This window comes from Heteronotia binoei, chromosome 7 (assembly GCF_032191835.1).
Source record: "Heteronotia binoei isolate CCM8104 ecotype False Entrance Well chromosome 7, APGP_CSIRO_Hbin_v1, whole genome shotgun sequence".
Lineage (NCBI taxonomy): Eukaryota > Metazoa > Chordata > Lepidosauria > Squamata > Gekkonidae > Heteronotia > Heteronotia binoei.
In genome coordinates, this window is record NC_083229.1 from 67,974,499 (window position 1) to 67,993,414 (window position 18,916).

The window sequence follows — 18,916 nt, forward strand, 5'->3', positions numbered from 1 at the left end:
AAAATAGAAGCAGGAGAGGGAAATTGCTCAGGGGAGGGTGGATTTGGGCCCTTCACAGGCAGGATGTGACCCATGGGCCACATGTTTGACACCCTTTATTTAGGGATTCTTCTGAGGTGGCTCTTGAAGCACAGTGTTTCTTTTCAGAGTGCAATTCTTTCTGAAAAAAATGTACACCCCTATATAGGAAAATGAAGAACATTCATGTCAGTTATTAATTTAAACTAGGAGTCTATGGGCCACACGTTCGACACCCCTGATTTAGGGATTCTTCTGAGGTGGCTCTTGAAACTCAGTGTTTGTTTTCAGAGTGCAATTCCTTCTGAAAAAAATGCACACCCCTATTTAGGAAAATGAAGAAAATTCATATATCAGTTATTAATTTAAACTAGGAGTCTACAACATGCCCACGCTGGCCACCATGGCACCTGCTGACAACTTTCCTGGCACCCACCAATAGATTGGGCTAGGAGGGGCTCCCACCCAGCTGGCCTTCTGATTGGCCTCTGGAGATCTGATTAGCTGTGTGGATTAAAATAATGTATCAATGGCAGCTGCTACCACAGTGTTGACTTTATTATCTTTCTCACTTCTTTTTCTTTTTTAAAATTACTCCTTTTATCCCCTGTGTGGTTGGCTCTGCTTTGTGCCTGGCTCTGCCTCCTGGATGGCCATTTTGTAGTTGTGTCCACTACCCTGTGTCAAAATTCCAAAGGTGCCCACAATCTCCAAAAGGCTGTGGACCCCTGATGTAAACTATGTTCTGTAGGTAAATAGAGAATGTTTTTATACCAAAGTTACAAGACAATGTTACACAGGAAAAACTAATTGCATAGCTTTCTATATATTGCAGAAGTACTCTAAAACAGAAGTCTCCAACTTTTTTGAGCCTACAGGCACTTTTGGAATTCTGACACAGCATGATGGCTGCAGAAATAAAATGGCTGCCATGAAACAGCTTCCATTGGAGGTGAAGGCAACCACAAAATTGTTACTCAGCTTACCTTCATTTACACAGTGAAGGCCCTTGTGGAGGTGACAGAAAAGAGGTTGGCTGTGCTTGTAAAAGCCTTCTTCTGTCTGCAAGCACCTCTCAGAATTTAGGAGGACTTTAGAAGCAGCCTCAAAATACATCATGAGGAATGGGGTGGGGGGGGGGGTTGCTGCTCTTCTACACTCACCATAAGTTTTTTTGGGGAGGTGGGCACAGTCCTTTCTGGAATCTCATTAAGGACTTCACCCCAATGATCTCACAATAGTGAGAAATAATTTATTTCAATTGTTAGTGTAAGTGCATATATGCATTTGATTGAGGTGGGCAGATATTCAGCTTTACTGGTTTATTTGGTTTAAATGCTCTTAAATATTCACATTGGCTAATAGCCATTCATGTTTTTTCTCCTTTCTATTTGTACTATGCTAGTTGAATTGACATGATCTTCGGAATAATTGTATTGTGGAGTAATCTGTTTCTGTTTTTTGCCAAGAGAAGGAGTTTGGCTCTGATTAGTTCAAACTTTTAATATGCTGCATTTTCTGCTTGAACATCTAAACTCAGGTACTGAATTTTTCCCAGATTAACTCAGTTTTGAGCAATTTGTATACAACCTTCCCTTCTTTATTCAGTTTTAGAGAGATTAATTTTTATGCTGTGTTTCTTTTTCCTCCCATGAAGACATCAATTCTAGGGAAATCCCACAATTACAAGCAACGCCCCCCCCCAAAAAAAACCCACCCACAATGCAAACAAAAACGGCAGACAAGTGAAGATATATGAATCTGGAGGAACATTCCCTAATCTGGGTGACAGTCTAATTTCACAAGCAGCTGAAAGTCACTCTCAATTGATGGCTATGAACCGCCGTCCTCATGGGGACAAGAAGGGAGGAGGAAGTTTGTCAGAAAAAGACCTTTTTTGAGCTGAAGAAGAATGATTAAGAGAGGGCTTTGTCGTCTGCCACCCACCTAAAGTCGATAGCACTCAAATGGACAGGAGGAAAATGAACTATATAAGCCAGGTGTATGACTATTAATTCCACAGACTACTTTTGAAGACACTGAGAAAGAGTGGAGACAACTTCCTACAGGAAGAAGCAACTCTTGCACGGTAACAAACAAACAAATTAACAAAAAATCCTCTCATAATCACCATTTCATTAATTGAAAGAATAAGGACAGTCTACCAGTCTTTCTCTCTTTCGTTTATAGGCAGTTCTTACAATGTTTTAGCTGTGGGGCATGTGGGGTTTATTGCCTTTCTCATTTGATTGGTACTATATTGATGTTTGGAATTAGTCAGGATGTCCGCTTCACAGGAAAGGATTAAATCTGCCCCCATTGTATGTATCTGCTGAGTAGAATAAAGCAAAAATTTAAGTATTTGGAGACAGAGAAAGGTGTGGGTATTTTTTTAAACTATATATTTGGATAAAGGGGTTCTGGAAGAGTTATACATTAAAGTGGCTTTGTAAACAGCTGGATTAATGGTCTTTAGCATTTAAGTGTACTGGCTTGAAGTATTTAGAATGGCTTACTGGGGGGGGGGGCATGATAGATCCAAATGGATGGTTCAGCCCGTCCAAGTTGATTTGCAAAGTGCTTTCGATGTGAGGGTTCCAACCCATGCAGTTGTCATTTGAAACAATAAGAGGGGTAATAAGAATAAAGGAGAAATGTTCTTGAAAATGACAGCACTACCCGATGCTAGAGCCAAGGGTGGATTGTGAAAGAAAATTTTACCTATGAATGCAATTCTGAGAATAAGTGGCGATTTTTTGGGTTAAAATATATTTGAAAATATATGATTAAAAGTAGGTGACAAATTATAAGTAGCACCCTGAAGACAAATATTTATCAACTGGACTTATTCTCCATTGTAAATATAAAAAGGGGGTCAGTTTTTTCCCCCAAAGTGATGTTCCAAATTAGAAAGAGCAGCAGAGGTTTGGGAGATTCGACAGCCCCTCTAGTCAAGCTCCTTCCTGGGCCATGCGTAAAAGACGCTGGGCGATGTCAAGAGAATCCTCGCGGGAGTTTTCTGCGTGTCTTTCTGCTTCGAGAGAGCAAGGAAACGCTCCGCCCCAAGAGCTGGTGTCCGGCTTAGAGTTAAGCGTGTCCGGCGTCGGCCGCCTTCAACTCGGAGAAGCGTTTGGGAAAGCAAGCTCGGCAAATCCCCCACAAAGCCCCTGGCTTGCAATATGCCTCGCCTTCTTAATACCTTTCCCCCCTAATCCGTGTCTATAAATGTGCCTTCAGGGGGGCTAAGAGGGAAGCGGCGGGGCGGTGGGCGGGGTGGCGGTCGTGGGACCAGTCAAAGGGAGCACCTCCCCGCCGGCCCTGGCAGAGAGCAGCCAGGCGGGCAACTGCAGCGGACCTCTTCTCCTCCCAGGACCAATTCTCAGCGCCCGCGAGCCCTCGCATGAGGCGGCTGGAGCAGGCGAGGGCGCCACGGCGTGACCCCAGGCAGCGACCCTCTGGCCGCGCCACGTGCCGTTGCCGCCGCGGGCTCAGCCAATCGCGTGCCGGGCGCCAAAAGCCAGCCTCGCGCTGTGCCCCCCTCTCCGGCTCGCCCCCCGCGTGCGGGGCAAGCGCCCGCCTCAGCATGAGGAAAGAGCCGGGGGCGGGCGTGAGCAAGAGCAGGAGCTAACCCACCGGGCACTGCCGTCTCTCTCTCTCTCCCTTCTCCCCAGGAGGCGGCCAAGAGATGCCAGAGACCAAGAGATGCCACCCCGCGTTGCCGGCCCTTCTCTTTCTCCTGCTCTTCTCTTCCGTCCTGACCCCCATGCCGGAGGTCGAGGGCAACAGCGCTCCAAGGAGCTCACCCCGGGACCTCCAGACGTTGGCGGGGGACAGGAAGACGGTGCTGGAGCTCCTGCTCAAGTCTCTTGGGGACAGCGGTGGCGGCAGTAGCCACCAGACTCTTCAGCACCACCTAGGGGCCAACCGGCTGCTCGCCCGGCGCTACAGGGGCAGCAGCGCCGTTTTCCCCGCGCCGGCTGTGGATCAAGAACCCAGAGGGTTGGCGTTCACATCTTCGTCTTCCTCCAGGGAGCGAGTAGTTGGGCAGCCAGCTAGGCTCTTCTCCGTTTCCAGGCACGTAGGTAAGAAGGCAATGGATTCCTTCCCCCTCCCCCGAAGATGAGCGAGGTCTGTCTTACTGTAGGAAGCAGGAGTCCCTTTGCCCATGGGCAAAGAGTCTGAACAATAGAACTGACGGGCATACTGGCAGAGAAGCCAGGTCCCATCTTCTCCTGCTGCTGCCAGGGTCCCATCTCCTCCCCATTGAGATGATGGTGGCTTCTCTTGGGGAACAAACGGGACCCTCATCAGCACTACCCCTGCCACCCACGCTCGGCTCACCCCAGCCAGCAGGAGTTTGGTCTGAATTTCTGATGAACTTTGCTTTACTTTTAATCCCAGAGACTTTCACGAAAGTGTGACAACATCCGGCCACGCTCCTAAACTACTTACTTGGAACAAAGCAGGAGTAAAGTTTACCATTAAGACCATCCAAGTTTTAAGTTTACGTTCTCAATAAAACTTGGTTGGTCTTAAAGGTGCACCTTGACTCCTGCTTTGTTCAACTGCTTCAGACCAACACGGCTGCCCTTTTGGATCTAATTACTTTGAAGTTAGTTCTGCTGGTATACTTAAAGAAAAATCCTGAAGCCTACTCAGAGGTAAGTCCCGTTTATTCAAATGGGGCTTACTGTCAAAAGCGTGTTCTTAGGATCACAACCCTGAGTGGCTTATTTTCAGAGAAGCTTGATTTCTCGCTCCAGCAGGCTTGAGCCTCGGAAAGGCAGAGACGTTTCAACCTGTTGCGCTGAGGCTCGCCTCGCGGCGCTGCTGGGAGCGCGCGCCAGTGCTGCGGCTGCTCCTTCAACTGCGCATCCCGCGCCTTCAGGCGGTGATGAAACTGACAAGCCGCCTTCGCTGGCGGCTCTGGGTAGCCTTGCTTTGTTTTGTCTAGAGCAGAGGGCGGTTTTGACGCTGAGCAGAGACACCTAACTCTCCATGCCTGCTTCTTAAACTTCCCTGATAAACAAGCTCCATTGACTTCCAGGTCCTCGGGTGTTTATGTAGCTTCTAATAGCTACAGGAGTCCTAAGCCTAAGACCATCAAGTCATCAGTCCAGGCTCTCACATATACTTGCAAAAAGAAATAATAATGAGAAAATCCTCAGTTGAAGTGGCAGGCAGACATTCAAGAAATCCTCTTGCAAACAGATCAAAAGAAAATGGAGCTGCAGAAAGACATTTTCTGGTACATGAATTTGTGGGGGTGATTTCAGGTCTTGTTTTAAAAAAGGAAGGAGAAGGAGTAGTGTTCTGTTCCTGTTTTCTCATCTCACAAATTTTGGAGACTTGAAAATGTAGACATATTACTCTCATTTGCTTCTGGAGGCACATCTGTCAAGAAAAAAGCATCAGTCACTTGTCCAGAGAGGAACTGCTTGCCCCCAACCATGTTGGTTACTCTTGTTATTTTTTATCTTTTCAAGAATGGGATAGTTCCTCTCTAAACAGCTGTAGGAAATAGCAGTTAAAGGGCAAATTAAATTCAAAATTTCAACTCAGCATACTGGCTTTTAGACAATGTGTAATGAAGTAACTGATGTCTAGAGATGATTTTTGTTGAACTTTGCCCTCTGTTCTGTGAAACTATAGAGGAGGAAAATAAGTATTATTTGCTTCTACTTGAACTGGATTCATTTCTACTGTACAGATAATTGGTGGGAGTGCAGGGAATGAGTGGGGTTCTCTAAAAGGAGCTCAGAGTTAGGTGAATCATATTGAATTGGTAGGAATGACATGTCTCTTTCTACTTGATTGTTGATTTCAATGGTGCTTAGGAGTGTCTTTGAACTGTACTCAACAACAGTAATCCCCCCCCCCCCCAAAGAGCTGAACCTCTGGGTCCAGTTTACATTGGGAGATCAGTTTTCTGTCAGATGTATCATTAAGGCACATGATCTATATTATAAGCAGTGCTTGTGTTGGTGCAGTAGTGCTAGTTTATCCTATGCTAAAGATTAGCATGTTGACTGTTCTTCTGCTCTGGGTGGTAGAGATGCAGACATTGATTCCTAACTAACAACAAATTGTAGATTAGTTAGATGTGTTAACATAACATCTGTATTTCAGGGCTTTTTAAAAAAACTGCACAGACAAAATGTCACCTACATTTTATCTGTTCTGCATGCCTTTAATTCTTGCCCTTCCTTTTCTAGCATAACTCCTAAACAAAAGTTTTTAGCCCATTTAGCTGAATTAACATGGCACAGAAGAGACTATGGATTTTGGGAACTGTGTGAATTATTGATAACAAACAGTTGTGTTATAGCAGTTTACTTCTTTGTGCACAGTGATTTCTGGCTGGTATCCTGAGTTCGGAATTACAGTAATTAGGAGTAATTCATTAGACCACTGGGTTTTTTAGAGTCCTTTGTCTGTATGCAAAACTAAGAACACTGTAGCAATCTGTGTCCTTTCATAAGCAAACAAGGACTTTAAAAATAGAAAAATAGAGGAAATAGCTCATATGTATTCTTTGCTTGACTCTGCTGACAATGGAATTCTCTTTAGAATTTATTCATATTAAAAGGATTAATGCTGTTTCCTATTGTGTACATATACTTTTCTTTATTCGTTGTCAGTCTGCTAAAATGCATATAATACAGCCTGTGCCGTACTGTAGTAATCTGTACCTTTCAAAAGTGACCAGATTATGCTCTAAACAACTAACTCTTATGTAGGTCAGGAAATATAGTATTTGAAGTTTGTTGTTGTTTTAAAAATATATAATAAGCAACACTTATTATCAAGCGATCATTCCCCTTCCATAAAGGATTTCTGGTGCATATGATTTAAAACTTCAGAAAAGTCACAGATGTCTAGATATGATCATAGCAGTAGTACTGGGAGAAGAGTGTTCAAACCTTTTCCCTCATGCTAATCCCCTGATTTATATCGACCCTCCCAAGCAGCTTTTAGCATATGGCAGAACAAATGAAGATGCCTATGCTAGCAAATCACAAAAGCTAATAGTCTTGCTAACTTCTGCATCATTCTAGGTTTCTTATTTCATTGAATTTGATTTAAGGTTTATTGTAGGGTTTAATTAATCTCATGATCTGATGATTTTTTAAAAAAGTATTCCTGACTTTTTTTCTTAAGTACTCACATATAGTACTTACAAGCAAGAGATCCATCTGGAATCATGTGTGGAGAAGAATCCTTTCCCACCCATATCATTTTGCTGTGTGTCCATTTCCCTCACCTGTACCCAATCAACCAATTTCCCTCTACTATGTCCCTGGAAAGGCGCTATGCTCCACTGGTCAAAATCTGCTGGTGATCCCCAACCATAAAGAGGCATGGCTATCCTCTGTGAGGGTCAGGACCTTTTCAGTCCTGGCCCCGACTTGGTAAAACACTCTGCCAGAAGACATCAGGGCCCTGCGGGATCTTTTACAGTCCTATAGGGCCTGTAAGGCAGAGATGTTCCACCAAGCTTTTGCATAAGGACAGCAATGGTTGCCATGCTGGCACCTTTTTCTTCCCACCCCTGATGTAATGACTGAGAACTGAATAACGTAACTATCAAGGTTTATAATTTCTTTTTAATGTAACTGGTTTAAATGTATGCATTTTGTTCTTGTGTTTTACATCACCCAGAGGCTGGCACTGGCTGGGATGGGGCAATTCATTAAGATAAAATGATGATGATAATAATAAAATTTCTCCTGAGCCCACCCAAGTGTAGCTTTCCTCATTCTCCTTAACCATCCTTCCAGTGTCTCCTGTTGTCAACCCATCTCCTACCTTTTGTGTGGCATATAGATAACTCAAAATGTCAGCTTTTTCCTAATACAGTATCTGCACATGTTGTTGGTTACTTTGTTAAAGGGTTTAATGTTCCTTTTTATTTTTGCACCCAAGCCCCCACATTGGCAAAAATGCATACCCTCGCTGAGGGTGCCCTCCTTGTGTGTGTTTTTTTTTAAAATGTACATGGGCATTACTATCCAATATATAGCTAAAGAGCCTTAACTGAAGGATTAGGAGAAGAATAACCTGTAATCATTACTTATTGTGGGTCCTCACAAAGTATGTATTGGAATTCCAGATTTGTTTACTCCCAGTGGTGTGAGTTTTCTAGGAAAATCTGAACTGGAAATTTTTCTGATTAAAATTTAAATGAATAATTTAAATATTTAAATAACATTAGCAAATGTTAATAATGTTGGCAGTTGCTCCATGAATGAGCCTGGATCAAGTACAAACACTGGAGTTTAGCCCATATAAGCATATCTAGCCCATACAACACAATTGATTTGTAGCACAACTGTGACAATTATAGATAAACAGACTAAGTTTACATAGGTGGGTTGGAAAGTTTTCCATGGAAAAATATAGCATTGGAAATTTTTATGCCCCACATCATTGGTTACTCTAGTCCAAAATCTGTAACAAATTGTAGTCTATAAAGGAATTAAAAGGAAAGATTATCTGACATTTTAGCCTTACTGCTGTGCATCTGTCCTGATATGCTGATATCCCTGTGTATGGGTTCAATGCAGATAAACCCCCCGCTGTGTGACAAGGCTTTACTTTTCTTAACACCGTAGCTCCTAGTAGCCTCCATATATGTGAGGCCTCTTTGAATGTCACTATAAATCCACATTTAGGCCAGACTGTATTGCTGATATATAAGCAGTTTTGTTCACAGCACATGCAATCAGTACTGAGAGTACTGGGGAGGGAGCCACTGTGTAATAGAATTTAAAGTAGTGCATAAAAGGGTTGACAAATCAACCCTTAGAGAGAAAGGGTAACAATACTGTGTAACTGACTGCATAAATGTAGAAAAGAGTACAATATTGTAATAATGCATTTGCAAACTTCATAGTTCTTCACTGATCTAGCCCAAAGCGTGGCAGAACAAGGGACTTTGCTCCCTGCCCCCACAACTTTTCATGTGCCCAAATGGCAAACCCCATGATCATTTTGGCACTTGAAGTGGTGCAGAGAAAAACCAAGAGTACCTCATTCCACTTTGCTTTGGGCCCAATTGCCTCCTGGCATTTTTAAATTGCACATTTTAGGCTTTAAAATGATGGTGTCATTCCAGCATTAGACATGAAAATGCTGACACATTTAGTTTGGCCCTAAGTTGTACTGGCTAGCATTGTTGTCTGAGCCACTTATTTTGCCCGTGTTCTTTCAACAAGTCATCAGACTGTACAAGATTCTCTGTTAGCTGTTGTTTCGACACTAACTAGTGGAATTTAAATGCTTTATTTAAAAGATCTTACTACTTTTTTCCCTCACTCCATCAGTTTTTTCCTACTTTTCATTCCCACCCTCTAGTTATTTATTTTATTAGAGATTTTAACATGTATGCTGTGTCACAGAATTCCTATTTTTAATTTATTTTTACATTTTGAATAATCTCCCTTTCACATTAGGCATAGCAGCCTGAGTAGCCTAGCTTAGCCTGAGCTCATCAGAACTTGGAAGCAAAGCAGGTTTGCTCCCCAAGGACGGAATAAAGAGTCAGACACAGAGTATTGGTATAAAATTGGGCCACTTTATTCAATATTCTAATAAACAGCAAGGGAACCCCAACAGCGGCCTGGCCAGGGCTAGGGGTCACTGTGACCGCTCCCCTGCCATTAATGGGTGAGAGACCCAGCCCCCCAGCCGGAGCTGAGTGTTACTCAGCTCCCTCCAGGCAGGCCCAGCAGGGAGGCACGTACCAGAGGGCCCAAACCCAGACGCACGTCTCACCAGAAAGGCACCCTCTAGCCGAGCCTCCTGGACAGTCTGCATTCTCCAAACCTGGGTCTTCAAACCCGAAGGCTGATCATGCCAGACCCCAAATTCCCCAAAAGGGGGATGCTTCACAATCCTCCCCTAGCCGCATAGTGCCCTAAACCCCAAAAACCTGCCACTACTAAGGCCCAGTCTCTGCTTAGGGCTTAGCGCCCACTGGGAGGCCCAAAGCCATCCGCAACCCTTGCCGCAAATCTCTCAGGAAAAGCATATTACCCTTTTCTGAGAGATGGACCCCATCCCCTCTGTAGAGGTCAGGAAATTTCAACAAAATGTCCGGATGGGGCAAATAGTGGCCCAACCCCTTTTCCAGCACCCTCCTGATCTCCTTATTAGCCATATACCAGGCTCTTTCTATAGCTGCAGGGTCCCAAGCACAACACCACACCAGGCGGGGCAACATGGCTGACCAAATTATGGTGGTCCCAGGCCATTGCTCCCAAATGTGCTAGAAATCATCCCGGGCCTGCCAAACTAAGGCCTTGCCCTTTAAGAGTCCCAGATCGTTACTTCCCAGGTGAACAATTAAAACCTGAGGAGGACGACCCACACAATCTTTAAACAACAAAGGCAGCAGGCCCAGCCACTGAAGGCCCTGGCGCCCCCGCCATTCGATACACACATGCTGGCTGAGTCCCAGCTGAGAGCCAACCACAGTTCTCCGAGCCTGATGAGCGGCCCAAAACACGTGGCCATGGCCGCATACGAGAACTCGGCTCCTCTGGTCAGGAACAACAACATCTAAAGAGAAAAACAGTTAAACAAGAACAGAACCAACAATAAACAGACGCCAAGTCACTCACGGCCTAATAAAAGGTCGCACGTAGGCCTTATAGGCCGAGGAACGCCACCTGCCCAATCTCTGAATGGAAGTGGAAGGATACCCCATGACAGCCGCTGTTGAGGCTGCCCCGATTCTAAAGGAGTGGGTCCCAAACCACACCCCAGACAACCCCAACTCACCCAAAGCCCATGACGTTACTGCCCAAAACTGATGCTTTGTCAACAGGCTACCATTCGAACGTATAAACGAAAACCCCTCCATGGGCCCCCTAACTGCCAAATAAGCAGCCAACGCAGTAACTGGACACAGCTCAAGCTCTGAACAACTACCCAACTCGAGCACCGTACCCTTCTGCAACTGATCCGTCTTAGAGCGACGGACAGTGATGACTGCCTTACCCGCAAATAGCTGCAGATTCCTTAATAACAGAGCCTTACCAGAAAAATCATTTCTAGACTGTGCCACCAGCTCACTTACTCTAAGAGCCCCCCAAAAGCTAACAAAGACACAGCGTGAAACAAACATGCTTCGAATGACAAAGCACACACCACATCCCAAACCCTCTTTAAACCCTGCAGAATCAAAGGAGACACAGGATTCCGCGTATCAACCCTGGGACTGGCCTCTCTGGCCCACCCCTTCAGCATCTTTTGACTACGAAAGTCAGCTGTTTCTTCCCTATAACCCAGCACCTTACTGACAAAAGCCAATGCAGACAGGCACCCCCTAATGGATCACAAGCCAACCCCTTACCTCGCAGTGAAACACAGTAATGGAGCAAATGCTCCACCAAGAGAAGCTAAACCCTGCAATACCGTACCTCAGCCCTAAAGTCTTCAAACTGCTGCACAGCCTGTTCATAAGACTTCCTGGTGCTGGGTGCAATGGCTGGACCTATCACTCTGCAGGCCTCGGCTCTCCAATCAGCCATAGCTCCTGGGGCATTGGCACCGGCTCTCTGTCGGCATCTGGGGCCAGCTGACGAAACCTCTCCATCTGTTTACGAGATAGAGCGTCAGCCACCCCGTTACTCATCCCAGGAACATGCCTGGCTAAAAACAAAATGTTAAGCTGCAAACAGCGCAGAGTGAAGGCCCTCACCAATCTCATAACCTGGCCAGATTTGGATGAAAGGGAATTAATGACGTGGACCACCGCCATATTATCACTCCAAAAATGGACAGTGTGATTGGCCATATCCTTCTCCCACAGAAAAACTGCGACTAAAATAGGAAAGAACTCAAGAAACGTAAATAGACTCCAAAACACAAGGAACCAGCAGCATCAGACATGACCTGAAGCTCAGCTTCGAGCCTCATGTTGTCCCTCCAAAAAGAGACTTCATTAAAGGACTCCAAAAATTCCTGCCAAACCCTCAAATCATCCCTCATGCTGCAGGTGACCCTAGTTCTGTGCTGAGGCAAGCGTAACCCTGCCATAGCATCGCACAGCCTTCTAAGAAAAGCCTTCCCAGGAGCAACCACTTTGCAAGCAAAGTTGAGGTGCCCAACTAGCTGCTGCAACTCCAACAAAGTAACCTTCCTTTTAAGAAGAAAGGTAGAAATCCTAGTCCTCAGCTCCACTATTTTCTGAAGAGGCACCCTAGACAACTGCGCAATAGTGTCAATCTCAATCCCCAAAAAGGTCAACCTCTGCGTCGGACCATCAGTATTCTCAGGTGCTAAAGGAACCCCAAGCTCTGCCGCCAGCTCAACAAAGCCAGACAGCAACTGCCCACAACGCCCAGTCCCCTCAGGACCCACAAAAAGGTAGTCATCCAAATAATGAACGACATCCTGCAAACCCACTTTCTCCCGCACAGCCCATTCCAAAAATGTACTGAAACGCTCGAAATCCGAACATGACACAGAGCAGCCCATTGGCAATGCTCTATCCATGTAAAATTGACCCTCAAAAGAAAACCCTAGAAGTTCAAAATCATCGGGATAGACAGGTAAAAGGTGAAACACAGACTTAATGTCGCATTTTGCCAATTCTGTCCCCATCCCGCAACGCCTTACCACGGCAATAGCCTGGTCAAAGCTGGTGGACTTAACAGAGCATAAGTGCTCATGGACTTCCCCTTAGGAAAAGACAAATGGTGAATCAAACGAAATTCACCAGGCGCCTTTTTAGGCACCACACCCAAAGGTGAGACTCTAAGAGTACTCACTGGAGGATGTGAAAAAGGACCCAGTATCCTTCCCTCAGCCAGCTCTTTTGCAATATTGTCCCTAATGACCTGCTCCAAGCCCTGAACTGACTTAAGGTTTCCTGACATAAACGGAACTCGAGGACCCTGAAAAAGGATCCTAAACCCAACTTTAAAACCTTCTTAGAAATACAAACTATCAACGCTTCGAGGGCACCTCGGGCTGGGCCCCTTTCTTAGCTGGAAAGGCACCTCCGCTCCTGCCAGGCTTCTTCGTATTTTTAAGCCCACGGACTCTAGGGCAGTTGTCAAATGAGTGGGAATCACAACACATGGGGCACTCGTGCTTGAACTGGCATGCCTTCCTATTACATACCCCAAGGGATCCAAATTCCCAGCAGAGCATGCGAGGTTGAACCGCCTGCCCCGCTGCACCGCGGGGAGAGCCTGATGAACCAGCAGCGGATGTGGATGACCTACTCACCAAGTGACCACTATCAGAGCGATCACCCAGATTAGGCGTAGCCGGGGACATAACCTGCAGCCAAAGCTGCTGATGGATCCGATCCCACTGAAGGGACAGATACAGGGCAGCCCTCATCCTAAATTCTTGGTCATATTGTAACCAGGCTGGTCCACTAAAGGCCGTATAGCCTTTATAAATTATGTCCAAATACTGGAACAGGGATGCTGCCCGCCACGGCATAAATACAGAACCCAGGAAGCCAATTAGCCCAAGTCCTGTCCACCTTCTGTTTTTTCAATTTTTCCTTCTCTTTCTCATCCAATTCTTCCTTGTCTTTTTTCTCAACCTCTCGAAAAAAGAGAAAAAATATCCACGTACTCCCCTTTTAATATTTTTTCCCTAGTAGCAGAAAGCAAGTGGTCCTCCAGCGGCAAGGCAACCTCCCCAAACGGCAAAGCAGCAAAAGGCACCATCCCATATGTTGAGGGTGCCCCCATAAAGGAACCAGCCATGCCAGGATGCCCTGCACCCAGGTACACACTAGGAACTCCTTGCCCACATGGCCAAGCCCAATTCTGAAATGCGCCCAACGCCAAGGAGGCAGGTGCCCCCGCGCTTGACAGGAAAGTGCCCTGCCCGGCCACCGAAGCAGGCCCCCATGCTCCCCATGGCCAAACCTGGCCAGGCCCCACCTGTAAATTATCACCCAACCTACCTCCGAATCCAGCAGGAACCAATGGCAAACCGACCCCCAATGCTCCAGCCACCGCCATCAAACCCACATCCGGACCGCAAAGGCCAGCGTCCCTGCCAGACACGACTCCACCAGACCTGCCCTCAAGAATAGATAGCCTGGTGAGAATACTCGCCTGCTTACCCTTCTTAGATTGCCTCACACCTTCCTCCCCACCTGGAGAAAGGATGCCCACTGCCTGTTCCAATGCTCTCAATCTATAAGCAATATTGGAATCGACCACCATATCACCCTCCTCATCAGAAGAGGATAAGGGCGGCGGTGGCATTTTTGCAGGAGCCTTGGGCGCCTTAGGCGCTGGCTTTTTTCCTTTGGGCTTGCCTGACCCTTTTCCACCAGCCATCTAAATAGCAAGCACAAGACCACAAAATGGCCTCCTGCAGCTCCACTCTAAAATGGATTCCCCCTGAAAGAAGAAAGGGAACTCAAAATGGCCAAAAAGCCTCTGCTGCACACCAATGTCTCCAGTAGGAGAAAAATTGGGGGGGGGGGAGGGGGAGGCTCTCCAAAATGGTCACCTGCCACCTCAAGGGTAATAATAAAAAAAAACCCAGGTTGCCCCACAGGCCCACACCCTCAAAAATTAAAAGGGGAAAGACCAACCCCTGGGCTCCACAACCCCTGCCCCAGCAGACCCCAAACCCTAGGCGGACTCAGCCACCAAGAAGGACAACGCCACGTCCTCCACCGTCTCCGATGCCACCGCCAGCCCGCAGCACTGCAGCCGACGCTCCAGCCGACACCGATGCTCCAGCCAACGCTTCACCCGCTGCTGCCCAGTCGACTGCCCCAACAAACCCCGACGTCCAACCAAAAACAAAAGAAAAGCTTCAGCCTTAGCCGATCGTCTGCCAAGACGAAGGAGCTGATGAGGAGCCTTTTTCTCTGCGCGCCAAAACGGGCGCCCCCTGACTCTTCCCATCCAGGGAAGCAAACCCTGCTCATGCAGCCTAGCAGCTACGTTGCAGTCTGCAAGCATAAGATTAGCCATCCTTAGCACTTGGATGTGAGACCACCAAGGAAGGCTGAGGTTGCTATGTGGAGGAAGACCATGGTAAACCACCTCAGCTGGTCTCTTACCTGGAACGTCCTGTGGATGGGGTAACCATGAGCTGGTTGCACCTTGAAGGATACTCCTCTTGCTTCATATTAAGCATGCAGTTTAGATTAATGGAGTGGTCTGAGCTTGATGATGTAAAGTATACTATTATGACACAGTTGGCTGTAGAAATGCATTCTTCCCTGGTTTGCAATTTACAAAGTGCATGTGTTTCTGGCAGTTTCCTATCTGCCAAATTCAGAATCTTGGTGTTTCTGCCACAGTAGGCCTTCGGTCCATGTCCACTATTTTCTTTTTATGTATTTATTCTTTGATGTCTTTGAAGATGATCCAGAAAACTGAAGTGTTCTGAAGTAGCAATACATTTAATATTTTGTTGTAGTATTAAAATTAATACTGACCTTAAAAGGAGGTGCAATTGATCTTAAAAGAAGGTGCAATTGATCATTGTACTTTAGCTTTGGCAAAATACATTTGAAATTAAAATTGGGACTTACTGTAAGCATTTCTTCTCATCAGCAGACTGGAAGGTGTCTTTAATACTGGGTTACATGTCCTCCTTGCTCCTCAGGCGGGGCTTATGCAAATAAATTTTGCAAGGATTCTTCCATCATTTGGAGGCAGATCTAAGTATGGATGGGCATGAACTGGCTCATGAACTAAAGTGATATTCACAAACTGAAAAGCCTTCCATGAATTTTAAGGCAGCTTGTGAAGAGCAGAGAGCAGGAGTTTAAATGGCTCCAAGCCCTGTCTGAGGAGCTATCTGCTACTGACAAATATCTGGAGACAGATACTCTTGGTCTTATGTGACAGTCAGGCATAATACTACTGCCTGTTCCATGAATTGGGGGATCACATGCTAGATTAATAGGCGAGGATGGATTAAAGTGTGTGAACACATTATCAGATGTGACCAGTTTCTTGGCATTTAAGAAGACTTCCTCACAGACATGTGACCACACCCACTTTTGACTCTTCTGTAACAGTTCAGTGAATGCAATGTAGTTGCCAAACTTTTACATAACAAACCCTAAAAATTGTAGGATGTGTCATGTCCTGGAGCTGTGGAGTTTCCAGGGCTGCCTTGATTTTCTTTGGACACTTATGTAAGCCTTGTACATCTGTGATATGCCCACAATATGCTACAGACTCCTAAAAAAAGGTATGTTTTGCATGGTTGGCTGACAACATATATTCTTCTAACCATTGTGGTACTTTTTCCAAGGTTTTCAGATGTCCCCTGTGCCATGATAATGCCATCCAGACAGCACTTTGTTTTTGAGGTACCTTGCAAAACTTGCTCCATTGTGCTTTGCTAAATAGCCACAGCTAATACAATACTAAACATTAGTTGTATTGGTACAGACCTTTTGAAGTGTTGGTGATGCCTTAGAATCTTCTAGTTCCATTGCAAGTAGACCTGTGTCAAATCAGTTTTGCTGAATTGTTTCCCTTTTGACATGGTTGCTTATATATGATCAATTTTTGGACCGATACCAAAGCATGGTTTTTACTAACCCTTCAGAGCAACACACACACACCTTTTTAGCATGAGAAAAATAGAGATTGCCTATTCAGTCCAAGCAACTTTGGAAATATATCTTCCTTCACCAAGCATCCACTTTGGAACTAATATTATAAGGTGGTCTGACACTGTAAAAGTTGGACTGTGTATTTTCAACTAGTACTGCTTTTTTACTTTTAGAGTTTTTGTGCCTTCTTTGAATATTTCTGATCCCTAATTTAAGATATTTCCCAACTTTTACTTGACTTTAGTAACTTCTTTTGTAGGATTGCAGCACCTGTATGGCTTTCCAATCAAGGAGCAGTTTTTGTGCCCATAAATATATAATTCCCCTTTCATTTTAGCAAATCCAAACTCCCTCATTGGTTGGAATTGGGTGGGACTGTGGTGCATCAACTTTTGGCCCATCAAACCATCAATCAACTGCTCTTGCATCGCATTGGCTGACTCTGTCCTCCCCCATCCACTGCTGGCCCCAAGACAGACGAGGATTGGCCTTCTGGGGAAACTGCTAGGCAGTGGCTGCTGCTAGGCAACTAACCTTGCTTCTCTCAATAACAAGCAACCAAACTTGGTTCTTTCAGTAGAAGCCAGTAGGGGAGGCATTTTCAATTCCTATTTTGGCCTTTGAGGGAGAACGCATTGATTGACTCTGCTCTTTTCTCCTACCCGAGTGGCTAGCCAGCCAAGCTGATTCTTGCAGTAAAAGGCAACCAACCTTAGTTCTGGCAGTTTCAGCCTCTCCCTACTCTCCCATTGGCTAAGCTGCCTGTTGCACTGCTTTGCACAGGAGAGAAAGAAAGTCTTCCCTTAACTGGCTAAAGGATGGAGGAGGAGGGAAAGAACCACAGAGAAAGCCTTCTCATGATTGGCTGAGGTTGGGAGGAGGAAGCAAGGCTTTCTCTCAATTGACTGAGGACTCCCTTGATTGGCTAAGGAGTCTGGGAAGGAAACACCCAGTGACAGGGGTAAAAATGGTGTTCTGTTGCAGTAGGCCAGACACAGAAAGACAGATAGGGAGGGAAAGTGAGAGACAAAGAGAGACTGAAGTCAATGTTATCAGAGAGAGTGTGTTGTTCTGAAAGGTATTACTAAAGGCCTCTGAGGGAGAACTCCTTGGGGCCAAACCTGATTATGGCTGCCAGTTCCAGGTTTGTGGAAAAACCCTGGAGAGTTTAAGGAGGGCATACAAGTTAGGGCTTTAGAGTGGGGACTGCCCCAGGTTCTTGCTGTGGAAGCTGACTGGTTGATTTCAGACCAGTCACACACTTCCTACCTCACCTACCTCATAGGGCTGTGCTGCAGATCAAAGGGGGGAGAGGAGATTCTTTGTTTTCTCTGCTGTGGAGAAAGACTGTCCTTTTACTATGTAGAGGCTGCAAGGAGCGTGGAGACGATGGAAAGCTGAAATCAGATGGAGAGATAAGGGGAAGGAGATAGGGTTGTCAACTTCAAGTTAGGAAATTCCTAGAGATTTGAGGGGTGGAGCCTGGAGGGAGTGGGGTTTGAGGAGGGGTGGGACCTCAGAGAGGTGCAATGCTATTTCCTTTAGGAGAACCAGTGTTGCCAATCTTCAGGTGAGGGCTGGAGATCACCTAGGATTACAACTGCTCTCCAGATGGCAGAGATCAGCTCCCCTTGAGGTGGGGGGGAGTCAATGCCTTCACTCGGGTGGGTGGGAAGACAGCAAGGATGGGGGGGGCGCTCTCCCAGAGCCTCCTTCTAGAGCCTTATCCCTAGTAAATAAAAAAGCTGAGTATTTCCCCCCCTAACTTCACAACCAGGACTTCTCAGCATGCACAGACCTGGAAAGTGAAAACACACAAGTAATAAAGGATGAGAGGGATGTAATTATTCATAAGCATCAGTTTAGTTTTGAAGACCACAAAAAGACCTTTTCTTATTGATGTTGGGAAATCATGTTGAGGAACTTTGAGAAGATAATGTACTGGAAAATTAGACTGCTATTTGGAGCCCTTCCTCTGTTTAAGAGCCCTTTCCAAGACAGACACCCCTAACTTGTCCTTTTTCAAGGTAAGGAGAGACCTTGAAAGAATAAGAATAGATTTGGGTCAGCATGGCGGCCAATAACCAAAAATTATATTCTGGAAAATGGATTATAACATGTGCACATTTATAATTTTCAGATTCTTTAGTTAGTCCTCTGTTTTACCTTGGTAACCTCTGCACTGCTGAGGTATTAATTTAAAATATGTAAATACTTAAGAGAATATTTGAGGTTCCACAAAAGATAATCACATGTTTAGAGCAGCTGCATACCATTCACATTCTTTAATGTTTGAACCATAGCAGTGGTTATTTTTCTTGACTT

General features: G+C 45.6%; 1 protein-coding gene across 1 annotated transcript in view; it reads left to right on the top strand.

The window, feature by feature from the left end:
• The first annotated feature begins 3,412 nt into the window (after window positions 1–3,412).
• ALKAL1 (ALK and LTK ligand 1) overlaps window positions 3,413–18,916 on the top strand; it is a 58,440-nt gene continuing 42,936 nt past the window's right edge. Inside the window, exon 1 of the mRNA XM_060242971.1 lies at window positions 3,413–4,100. Within this exon, the coding sequence (XP_060098954.1) occupies window positions 3,704–4,100 (397 nt within the window). The 5' untranslated portion in view covers window positions 3,413–3,703. The remainder of the gene's footprint in view (window positions 4,101–18,916) is intronic.